Source organism: Cottoperca gobio, chromosome 1, assembly GCF_900634415.1.
Source record: "Cottoperca gobio chromosome 1, fCotGob3.1, whole genome shotgun sequence".
NCBI classification, from domain to species: domain Eukaryota; kingdom Metazoa; phylum Chordata; class Actinopteri; order Perciformes; family Bovichtidae; genus Cottoperca; species Cottoperca gobio.
The window spans coordinates 16,460,062-16,472,268 of NC_041355.1; the positions used below are offsets into that span (position 1 = coordinate 16,460,062).

The window sequence follows — 12,207 nt, forward strand, 5'->3', positions numbered from 1 at the left end:
AGTAAGTATATACTTTTACTATTTAGGTTCTACCTGGGGCTGACACAAAAACATTAGATAAATAAGTTGTTGTATAATTCTGTTTAAAACATTAAAACATCCGATCCTCAAATTCTAGTCAATTACAGAAAAGTTCTGCAGTGAGAGTGAGATTACTTACTCGGTGTTTTAAGCTGGGTGGAAGGGTTCACCCTCTGAAAGAGAGGAAGAGCCTCCTCCTCCTCCTCCTCCCAGCTGTCCCATATTTTAGAGTCCAGGAGGTTGTTGATGATCTCTGGTGTGGCCTGGCTCGTGCGGTCAGGTGGAGCAGGCGTGAGGGGGAGGCTTGTATGAGCCGGTACACTGCTGGGTGGTTGTGTACTGTGGGCTTTGGCTGTAGCGGAGGCCGGCCTGTGACTGGCTGGTGAGGGTTGACGGGCGGTAGAGGACGCTGCGTCTTGTCCCAGGCTGCGCTCGCCTTGCTGGCTGGACGCTCCGCTGTCCTCCAGCCTCAGACTGAAGCAGCCTGGGTTTGCCTCGACACAGGCGTCGAAACCCCACGAGTTGTTGAAAGCAATGGGGGGCTCGTCCATGAAGCTCTGCTGGAAACTAGACTCAGCAACTTCTGCCTCTCCAGTTTCTGCTTCTTCCTGCTCTCCTCCATCACCTGTGTCCGTATTATCACTCTTTATCCCTCCTGCTTCGTCCTCATTTCTTTCCCCCCCTCCTGTTGAGCTCAGGCTCTGTGTTGTTGCGACTGCTGGACTCAGAGCGTCGACCTCTGTGAGAGGAAGATGAGGTCGGATCTGAAGGGTCAGACAGGGGGGAGAGGTGAAAGCTCCCCAACTCAGTCTTGTCCCTTCCTTGACTTGTCCACCTCTTATCGAGGCTGCTGTGGAGCGGGGAGGCAAGAAGAACGGGGGCTTTGTGGAAATCCGTGTGCAGGGGAGTGCTGCTGTAAGGCTGGCGCGGGGTGTGGAGGGGGGTATCCTGCTTTGAGGAGGTCGCGCTTGAGAGCTTAGGTTGGCACGGGGGCGCCGCAAACGCTGCTCTATCGTTACTCGCGTCACAACTGCTGCTTCTTTTAGAACAGAAGTCCAGTTTCAACTTGGGAACGCTGCCCTCTGTTGAGCCAACGTGGGCAGAAGCTCCGGTCGGGCTGCGGGAGGTCTGCAGTCTGTCGTTAGAAGGTAAAGCAGGGAGAAGCAAAAACAGAGGACGAGAGTGACGAAGCGTCTCCTTTAGGGAACAGCTGCGTCCTGCACATGCTGCTTTTAGTCTGAGTGGAGCTGGACGAGGTGCTGCGGGACTGGAGCGGCGTGGATGGGATCAGCCAGGAGACTTCTGGAGAACAGTCTGCTAGACCTGGATGACTCTGAACTGGCTCTGCAGATGTATCATCAGGACTAAACTGTAAACTTCCCAACCCTTTAATCTCCAGGGTGGGTTCATTAGGTTTCAGGATTGGAGGAGGTTTTATCTGGGTGTAGCTCAGCAGGTTCTGGACAGCGCAAGGGGAAAGCGGCGAGGGACTGCGGGAACTAAGAACGACGTTCATGTCCTCGCTCGAATCAGACAAAACTATGAGCTCAGGCTCGTTCTTTTCCTGAGGTGAATTGGGAGAAGAAACGGGGACACAAATACGACGAGGACCTTGGCTTTTCTCGCTTCAAAGCCGGAGAATCTGTTCCCTCGTCTCCACCAGAGTCACCCACTAGAGCGGGAGACTGTCCCGGGATAGGCAGGTTTGATGTACTGGGTGGGGGGCTGGGGGAAAGGTCGTCAACTACGCTCGCTGAAGACTGAAGCAAAGTTCTCCCGGGCTGTTCAGATGAGGGTTTATGAGGAGACGGGTGTTGTTGGGATTGAGGGGGGTGTGTTTTAGCCAGGCCGGAGGTGGAGGGTACGGAGGAAGGGTCTTCCTCGTAGACCCCCCAGGAGTCTGAGAAGAGGCGGCTGTAGCTGCGATCCAGACTGGGGTCCGAGTTTGGCTGCAGACTTTTCACGCTGAAGCCTCTTTTGGGTTCTGTCAGTTTTGCGAACACTTGTTCTCCACCTTCTTCCTCGTCTACCTTCTCCTCCTCTTCCTCCTCCTCCATGCTGTCCGTCTCCTCCTCCCTCTTTCTCTGCGTGGCGGCGAACTCATAGATCTCCTCCAGCTCTTCCTCGTTCACCTTCTCCTCGCTGATCTCTCCGTCACCTGATGAGAGGTCATCGGCTTGATGATCTTCTTCCAGTTCTCTCTCTTCGTCCCTGCCTCCGTCTGTTTCCGCGCCCTCATCCTCTTCATCCTCTTCGTACCACATGGAGCGGAGCAGCTCGGTGAAGGCCTGCTGCGTTTGCTCGTTGACGTTCTCTTCCCGGTTCGTGTAGTCCTCGGGCTCGCAAAGCCGCTGTAGCTCCTGCAAGTCAAACCTTAAAGACAAAAAGAGAAGAGCGGAGTCGTCACAACACTTAATCTCTCACCGACGACCAAAAGTGACTTTTAACAACGTTTGAACAGATTTCATAAACATCTCTTAAACTTGAGGACGTGTTGGGGCCATTGTAGGTCAAAAAGAAAACGTTAATATCCTTTGAGAACACAAACACATTTGTGAGTTGGTGTTTTTTTGTTAAGGCACCACATGCTTTACTTTGCAAGGTTGGATCATCACATCACTGCTAACTGCATTATTCCTGCAGTGGATGACCTCATCAAATTATACTTTGCAATCAGATTTGCCATGTTGCACCTTATTACCCTGTTTACCCGCGTGGTGTGATTAGGTTGAAGCGATGCGTTTCTTTTTTTCCCCTCATCAGACATTTCTTTATTTTCTTTACGTTGTTTCTCACACATGTATGGTTTTGTAATGTCAGAATATTCTTTCTTGTACATTTGTGAGTTTTTTCTCTTACATTTTTCACTTTAATCTCATATATTATTATAATGTATTATTCATTTATAGATAATACCTGAACGGACCTTCTTTACGCATGTGAATGAAAGCACACGGCATCACAGTAAAGCCGTTCTGGTTCCTTTACAATCATCGGTCACCAGATTAGCTTGAGCAGAGGTGGACCAAAATGTTTTAAATTGCAAGATGAAAATGTGTATAAATGTCCGGGCTCGTATGCTGCACACGCACCTGGATGCAAGCTCCAGTACATGAGGCCGCAGTGAAGCTGGGATGGAGCAGCTGGCTGTGTAGAGATGCTGCAGCAGAGCAAACACCGCCTGTCCCGGGACGTCGTTCAACAACACCCTCTGGGCTGCAGGCACGCCTTCTTCCTGCACCCCAAAACCACTTTCATGTACCTGCGAGAGGAGCAGAGGAAGATTGGATTGACTAACTGATAGAGATGTACCAAATAGAGTCGGCTTGTTTCTGTATACATCTCCAATAACTCTTGTAAAGTCCAAAAGTTAACCTGTATTGACGGGGCGGTCTAAAACCATCAATTCTACATATTCACAAAAACTAAATCATCTATTTGTTCCCCCTCTTTTGTTTATGGGCGACGACATAAAATGTGACGAGACATTCAAAGCTTCATTTGTTCAATAATAAAGTTTTGGTCCTTAAAATCACTGCTAAAATCCTCTCCGCTAAACTGAAAAGCCTCCGCTCACCTTAATTACAGGAAACAATTGGCTGCTGAGTGTCCAGTATTTCAGTCCTCCAGTTAAACTACACGTATTATTTAAAAGATTAAGATTTCTACATAATTATGCAGTCCTGCTTCTTGTATTATCAGAGCTCTGCTTGGCAAAAACACACAGTGATAAATGTTACCATTTCTGCCAGCAGGGGGCATCGTGCGTACACCATGAAGGAATGAGCAAAGTAGACGTCTCCACTGTCCACCTGCAGCTGCAGGTCACTGAGCTGAGGGTTGTTCACCATGCTGCTCAGATCCGATGCCAGTCTGGAAAGCGCCGCCTGCAGAGGAAACAGGATTAGTGTGAGACGGCACAGAGTGGGAACACCAGACAACACGTACTATAGTTCATCATCAGCACAACTTACAGCACAGTAATGACGAGAGACAAGAGTTACACTGCAGGGGCCGCGTCAAAGACACTTAACCTACCGTAACTGTTTGGTAACCATGGTAATTAGTGTTAGGACCTGATTTAGGAAGAAGGAATGACAGACTATCTTTCCAAACATGTTTGTTTGTTTCAGTATCTTTCAATATGAAAACGTTGTATAGCTCTGCGAGATGAGAAAAGTACCGCCGGTTGCTAGGTAACAGACATTAAAGTTGATAAGCGATGTTGGCTGGAGTATTTGGGACTTCTTAATCTGAGATGAGAAAGTTATTAGTTCTGTAATACCAAATTGGGAAGAACCCGATGTAGAGGTTAAGCCAACGCTTTAAGCCACTGAGGTGCCGCCTAGGTTACATAATGGACGCACTTGTTGTCGTGTCCAGGTGTGTGTGTGTGTGTGTGTGTGTTGTGTGTGTGTGTGTGTGTGTGTGTGTGGTCAACAGCTGTTTAACTTCCGGCGGAACACCACCGCGAACAAACATTGGTTCCTATTTATAGCAGGAGCTCTAATTGGCTCCTGCACCCAATGTTAACTATACGACCCCAGACATGCATCTGATGTTTATATGAATGAGATCAGGTCGGACACAGGATGCAGGTTTAAAGTGTCAGAATAAGGGCGATTACGAGCGGTCTTACTGATCGGTGGCGGTGTCGCTCTTCATCTGCCCCCGGCGGGTCGGTTGTCCTCCTCGCTCGGCTGCGGGCGTCCTCTGAATGTGCGTGTGCCGTTTCTGGTAGGAAGCCGCTCACACAGAGGTCAGCCTGCTCCTCCGACTCCTCCGGGACGAAGCCACTCAGACGAAGGTTTGTGATCTGACTGGAGCTCCTCTCTGCGGGAACAAAGACAATTAGGAACCGAAAACTGACGAGTAATTAAGTCACAAGCTAGACATGTGGGTTGGCGAGTTGTTCCCGTGGATGACGACAGTGGAGCAGCACACTTGAATACAAAAGATTTAATATTTAAGAAGTAAAATATAATCAAGGGTTGTTGTTTACAGTTTCTTATGTTCTGCTAGTAGAAGACACTGAGGAGAGTAATCCTTATGTGACATAACATGGATAAATTCACTATTTTGGAGGGTAGAAATATAAATAAACAATAATGATGCTTGTGGGCACTTACTGCATTCAGGTTAAGGGTTTACAAACACAGCACAAGGACACAATCTATAATAACACCTAAATAAGAACATTCTCTACAATTGCAGGTTATTGTGTATTTAAATATGTAGACCAAATTGATTTACCATTAAGATACATTTGTACAGAATGTTTCCACTTTGACATTACAACAGTGTGTGTACCTCTGTCAGGGCCTGAAGCGATGTGACCCCTCTGGGTGAGGGTCACAACCGTCTTCAGCCAGCTCCATCAGGTCCATCAGGAGGGCCTGGCTGCCCACTGGGAGCTGCCCCGTCCCTGGGGTGGAAGGAGCCGGCAGGACGGAGGCCCCGGTCCCTGTGATAGGAGTTCCTTCTCTCACAGGTTGAACAGAAGACTCAGGCTTGTTGATGGTGCTGGAGGCGGCTGCATCAGTCTAGAAGTGGAGGGGAGCAGGATCAATTTAACTTTTTTGTTTTTTAAATAAAAGAAAAAGAACATAAGCTCAACATTCAGTTCAAACCGAACAGAACAAGCAACACAGTATGCAAACAGTCTCTCTCTCTCTCTCTCTCTCTCTCTCTCTCTCTCTCTCTCTCTCTCTCTCTCTCTCTCTCTCTCTCTCTCTCTCTCTCTCTCTCTCATCTCTCTCTCTCTCTCTCTCTCTCTCTCTCTCTCCTCTCTCTCTCTCTCTCTCTCTCTCTCTCTCTCTCTCTCTCTCTCTCTCTCTCTCACCGTTGCCGATTCCCAAGGCGTGATGAACTCTCTGAGCTCAGGAGTGTAGAAGTCCGACGGACCGGTGGAGGCTCCGTCCAGTAGTGTGCTCTTCTGCCAGAGGGGGGCAGCTCCGCTCCAGGCAGGCAGACTGCTGGGGCAGCGGGTCGGGGTGGGGGGAGAGGGCGCCCGGCTGCGTAGGAGGAGAGCAGAAATGCGTTCCTGCAGCCTCGTCAGAGCCGCCTCGGCATCCTGAACGAGGAGGAGCGGGGGAGGACGAGGGACGCCGCCCTTTTTCCTCTTTCCACGCACCTTACCTGCACCAAGAGGAGCAAAGGAGAGAGAGAGGGTCAGAAGAAGCCCCTGAAGACCTGCACGGAGCTCAAGTATTTAAAAGTATAATCTTTAAATACTTCAAAATATATCAAATGTATGAATTTAGGTAAAGCTAACAGACTCACAATACACAGACTGTGTTCTCAAATTATTGTTCCAGGACGAAAAAGAAAACATGAAAATATTTCTCAAATTAAATATAACATGCTTGTACTTGAATTTTAGAGCACACTGGACTTTGGTTCCTTATTGGATCAACGTGTTGGTCCCTAAACCTGAGGATGAGCTGCAGAGCTCCTGGAGCTGGTAGAGAGACTGCTGCTTCCTCAACGACCTTTAACCTCAGAATCTGAGCAGGTTTATATCACAGGCGTCTACCAGCAATCACAGTTGTTGGTTCTCGGAAACTTTTGTCAGTTTTGGAACAAACCTTTCCTTGTGCTGCATTGCAACAAGTAGCAGAAGACATCACACAGCTGAAGCTCACTTTGAGAGTTCATAAAGAACAATGATGAGGCCACTGCGCGGTTATCTAAACGTATACAAACCCCACTGCCAATCAGAATTAAGCAGTTCTGCGACCGTGTTTTGAAATCAGCATCAATTTGCTGTGTATATTTTATTTATTTATTTGATCATTAACAAGTACATGAAACACAGAACGAGATCACGGTAAGGCAAAATGGGTTTTCTCAGACGGGTGGCTGGCGTCTCCCTTAGAGATAGGGTGAGAGCTCAGCCATCCGTGAGAGACTCGGAGTAGAGCCGCTGCTCCTTTGCGTTGAAAGGAGCCAGTTGAGGTGGTTCGGGCATCTAGTAAGGATGCCACCTGGGCGCCTCCCTAGGGAGGTGTTCCAGGCACGTCCAGCTGGGAAGAGACCCCGGGGAAGACCCAGGACTCGGTGGAGAGATTATATCTCCTCACTGGCCTGGGAACGCCTCAGGATCCCCCAGTCGGAGCTGGAGGATGTGGCCCGGAGAAGGGAAGTTTGGGGTTCCTTACTGGAGCTGCTGCCCCCACGACCCGACCCCGGATAAGCGGTAGACGATGGATGGATGAAACACAGTGGTGTCAGAGTTGAATATTTTTGCTGATGAGCCAGTTTGTTCATATTTGGACATAAAGATCAAAAAGTAATTTCTTACCAAAGCTTCTGAATTGTGAAGTGGAATTGATAATTCATTTACATGTTAATTTACAGTTACATGTTATATTATACTTGGCATTTTCTAATGACATAGAAGCTCTGGATGGCATTAATTTGGCCTCCAGCACCACTGTAAGGAATCTTGGCGTCATCTTTGATCAAGATCTGTCATTTAACTCCCACATAAAACTAATCTCAAGGACTGCCTTCTTTCATCTACGTAACATTGCAAAAATAGACACATCCTGTCTCAAAATGATGCAGAAAAACTAGTCCATGCATTTGTTACTTCAAGGCTGGATTACTACAACTCATTGTTATCAGGTTGTCCCAAAAAGTCGCTTAAGACTCTTCAGATGATCCAAAATGCAGTCGGCACTGTGTATTGACAAGAACAAGGAAACGGGATCATATTACTCCTGTATTAGCTGCTCTGCGCTGGCTCCCGGTAAAATACAGAATAGAATTCAAAATCCTTCTCCTGACTTACAAAGCAATTAATGGTCAGGCTCCAGCATATCTTAAAGATCTCATAGTACCTTATAAACCAACTAGAGCATTGCGCTCCCAGAATGCAGGGTTACTTGTGGTTCCTAGAGTCTCCAAGAGTACAATGGGAGCCAGAGCCTTCAGCCATCAAGCTCCTCTCCAGTGGAACCAGCTTCCAGTTTGTGTTCGGGAGGCAGACACACTCTCCACATTTAAGAGCAGGCTAAAGACTTTCCTTTTTGATAAAGCTTATAGTTAGGGCTGGCTCAGGTTTGCCCCAGATCAGCCCCTAGTTATGCTGCTATAGGCTTAGACTGCCGGGGGACACCTCCCTGCTCTCTTCCTTCTCTTCCTTCTCTTCCTCTCTCCTCCCCTCCCTCTCCCTCTCTTTCTGTATGCATTTATGTAAATGTATGTTACTAACTCATCATCCAGGGCATCATCCCCGGAGTTTCTGTCTCCCATGTGACAGGTTGCCTCTGATAAAGTTTACATCAGGATCATGAATCGTGACAGCGCCTGCTGCCCTGGTCCTGCTGGACACCGGGAAGCCTTTTTGACATTATCCTGGATTCATCGATACTTTCTCTTTTTTCAACACAACATAATTTCTGTCAAATGTTGTATTTGTACTATGTTGTTTATCCTGTACACACGACATCTATTGCACGTCTGTCCGTCCTGGGAGAGGGATCCCTCCTCAGTTGCTCTCCCTGAGGTTTCTTCCATTTTTCCTCCTTTAATTGTGGGGTTTCTTTTAGGAAGTGTTTCCTTGTGCGATGCGAGGGTCTAAGGACAGAGGGTGTCGTAACCTGTACAGTCTGTAAAGCACACTGAGACAAATGTATAATTTGTGATATTGGGCTATATAAATACATTTGATTTGAATTTGATTTGATGTGAGGTATAACATTCCCTGCTGTATGTCTGTGCATCTTTTGTGTTGACGAACACAGATGATATAGTGATGTTACCTGTGTCTGGCCTCCATTTCAATGCTGCAGTTTGTAACTGCTGCCTCTCTGACTCCCTCTCGCTCTGCTTTTCCTGTTCCAGCAGGGAGGAGGACAGAGCCAGCGCCACCATGGTGTCTTCGTCCAGCGGCGCGATCTTCTTCCTGGGCTTCTTCCTCGCTGGGATGCCCGGGTTGGATGAGCCTTTTCTTTTAGTGTGACCAGTCTGTGCGCTGAACATAAAATAAAGTAAAATAGACAAAAGGTTAGAAAGGAGGTTTGATTAGGTTTTGTAAGTACTGATATACTGACGCTACGTTAGGTTAGGTTCAACATTCTCTCTTTGTTAACCAGTCGGACTGAACTCATGCAACTTTTAGATCCACATTTTGAATATCTCAAAAATGCTTGTATAACAGGTACAGTAAGCTCAAAGGTGCGTTATGGCACCTCGTTCAAGGATTAAAGATACTTTATTGTCATTCTAAAACACAGGGTTGCACAACAAAATGCAGTTGAAGCCCATTTGCTACACAGGAAAGAAAATGACAAAACAAAACAAAAACAGTAGTGCATTCCCGTAGGCCTAGTGCATTCTTTGGAGTTGCATCAGGAGGTTTGTTGTGGCTGGACTGAAGCAGCGACGCCGACTCACGCTGTGTTAGCAGTTGGGACATCCTGGGTCTCCTCAGTCTGTCGTTGCACAGCCTGCAGCAGCACAGCCGGAGCGACGCCCATATCTGAGGAACAGCGCTTCAGGTGGGTCGAGCGACTCTTCTGGGACTTGAACTTCTTGCCACAGATGGGACAGTTGGGGACACCGGGAGGCGGAGGAGGGGGGGCTGGGGCGCTCTCTTCACTCTCATCCAAACACCTGCAGAGAGAGATCATTCTCACTTTCAGTGCACTCAGCAGTCTATCGCTTGCTGCTTCTGATGCAAATCACTCTGGATAAGAGCGTCAGTCACACGGCTACAATGTAGATGTTCAAACCTGTTGAGATGCTGTGTTCGCCCCTCAGGTGTCATATGCGACAGATCTCTTTGGCAGATCTGACAGAAGAAGAGGCCTCCCTCCTCCAGGTCCACCGTCTGGGCCTCTGCTGCCTCCCTGTCCAGCTCCTGCTGCAGCCGCTGGGCCAGAGCCTCATCGCTGTCCTGCGGCTGCAGGTGGAGACCTGGGCTGAAATACTCTGGAGTATCTGGGTGCAGAGGGGAGGTGGCACAATCAGATACAAGGTAAGGGTGTGCTAAAGTAGTAATGTTGTGACATTAATGTACTAATATCAGGATTTTCCCAATTACTACACCATTCTATCTGAATGAAATCAACATTGGATGCTTTGATCTCCTTGGTATATCCACATTACTTCTCGTAATCTCCTCGTTAATAAATGTCTTGTAAAAGCACTGATTGTAAACATTAGCACTATTAGGTTAAAAATGTTGAGATTCACATTTCTAGGGAAGAGTTTCACAAAGCCCTAAAAAGAACACTTAACATTGATCTGCCCTTGCAATTTTCCACATTATTTTAATTGATATAGTACATTATATTTTCCACTTCGTCTTCAGATAAATGTGTTCATTCAATTCTGGATCAAGTGGGTCAGAGATGTAAGGCCCTTATGGCCAGATTTTGTGGAGTTGTGGAAGGAATGAACCTGTAATGTCGGTTTATTCTCTATCATCGTTGATGATGACGTATTTGAAAAGTCTTCAAAAAGCAAGGAGAGAAAACCTCATCTGTATTCCCTCTGCAACAATGCTGCACATTAACAATCTGTGCCAAGAGCATCATGTCATCTCACCTTGTCTTTGTGCCAGAGGTGGAGGAGGAACACTCTCGTGGTTTGTTGGCTGGCTCTTGTCCTTGTACACCATCCTCTGCGGACTGGCTCTCTTGAACTGTTGCATTCTGTGGAGTACTTTGTCTTTCGCTGTCGAACCTCTCTCAGTTCTCGGTCCTGCTGCTGCTTCTGAAGGCACAACTGATGACTCAGCATCTCCTGCATCATGTCCAGTCCCTCCACGGACCACAAGCCCTTCTGCCTCTGCACCAGTACAAACAGGCTGCGACCCAGAGTCTCCATCTCTTTTGGTATTTCTCCTCCTCTTGTCTCCATCGCTTGCCTGACTGGGAGGCTGATGCTCTGCTTTCCTCGGCTGTCTGGACTCACCTGGTTTCTTGCGGACTCGTTTTAGCAGCTTTGAGCAGAGATCCACAAAATCCTGGTCCGATTCATCCATGATGGAGCAATATGTCCCACATTAAAAGGTCACGCTTGCATATCCCCAGCTGTAATTAGCCTACAAAGAAAGCTGGTTTAAGTTTGAGCAATTGGTGTCTAAGGTGGGTTCAGGGACTAACAATGGGCCCCTGTGACAGAGGAAAAGTCTAAATCGCTCAAACACTACTTACATGTCAGCTAATTTAAAGAGCCAATACTTGGGTTTACTGCACAATTTAAAGAAAACAGCTACGCTTTTATTCAATGCAAACTTATATCTACAAAATCGTATTTTATGTGCTGACAGATAATGTTTAAAAGCGTATATTTGTAGCAGAAATACCAGTCAGTTAGCTAAGGTTAGCTAGCTGATCATGCTAACACTTTATCCTCACCCAAGCTTGATGCATTTGCTCTTCAGTTTTAGCTTTCCGCCTCATTGCTGTTCATTCACGAGTCTGTCTCTCATTTATTTAGAAATATATGCAGCATTATGTATCTATTATATGGCTAATAAATCAGGCAAAAGGCCGCCAGTGGGGTTTGTTTTCATTTCAAAAGCGCTCACACTCAACCGCTTCATTTTTTATTTTCCGGTCATGTGACGGTGAAGGAACGAATGGTGGGCCCTCCAGGTCACGTGACTTCAACGCGTTGATATTTACTCTCAGAAGCGTTTAACCCAAACAAGTAATACGCTTTTCCTAAATTATGGAACTTTTCCCCATGAAACCTCTCACTGAATATGTTTATATCTGTGTGTATAAATTAGCTCTTGATTTGTATTTTGTTATTTATGTAATTGTCTTTAATATTGTCTTTTAATGCTCTTCAAATGTATTTGTCTCACTTATATCTGCTCCGCATGTACTGCTTACCTGTTTTTTTTTTTATATTATCCTTTCGTCAAAAAAACTAAAGCATTTATTTGTGCCTGTTGAGACGCTAGGACCATGTTAACTAAAACTAAACATCTGAGAGAAATGTGTGTGACTAAGGCACCGCCACCTAATTTATCCCAAATGTTCCATATCTTTTTCCTGATTAACAGCTCGTGTTTTTGTCCTATACTTGTCTTGATACTAAATGAATCCCTTTATAAACGGAGTTTGTAAATACCAGGTCCTCTGAAAAAAGACAAGTTGTTATTCTGAGAAATAAAATACTGCCTTAAAGTCTTTGAGTGAGTCACACCATTACAAGACATGT

The 12,207-nt window shown here is 46.6% G+C and overlaps 1 protein-coding gene across 1 annotated transcript in view; it reads right to left on the reverse strand.

Moving 5' to 3' along the window:
• Positions 1-11,616, reverse strand: part of slx4 (SLX4 structure-specific endonuclease subunit homolog (S. cerevisiae)) — a 15,510-nt gene extending 3,894 nt beyond the window's left edge. Inside the window, exons 1-13 of the mRNA XM_029430498.1 lie at positions 11,394-11,616; positions 10,579-11,077; positions 9,762-9,969; positions 9,424-9,642; positions 8,790-9,001; positions 5,864-6,159; positions 5,338-5,564; positions 4,661-4,886; positions 3,762-3,908; positions 3,114-3,283; positions 1,583-2,394; positions 1,177-1,551; positions 161-1,075 (exon numbers count right to left, since the gene is read on the reverse strand). Coding sequence (XP_029286358.1) covers positions 161-1,075; positions 1,177-1,551; positions 1,583-2,394; positions 3,114-3,283; positions 3,762-3,908; positions 4,661-4,886; positions 5,338-5,564; positions 5,864-6,159; positions 8,790-9,001; positions 9,424-9,642; positions 9,762-9,969; positions 10,579-11,017 — 4,246 coding nt within the window. The 5' untranslated portion in view covers positions 11,018-11,077; positions 11,394-11,616. The remainder of the gene's footprint in view (positions 1-160; positions 1,076-1,176; positions 1,552-1,582; positions 2,395-3,113; positions 3,284-3,761; positions 3,909-4,660; positions 4,887-5,337; positions 5,565-5,863; positions 6,160-8,789; positions 9,002-9,423; positions 9,643-9,761; positions 9,970-10,578; positions 11,078-11,393) is intronic.
• Between the last annotated feature and the right edge of the window lie 591 nt (positions 11,617-12,207).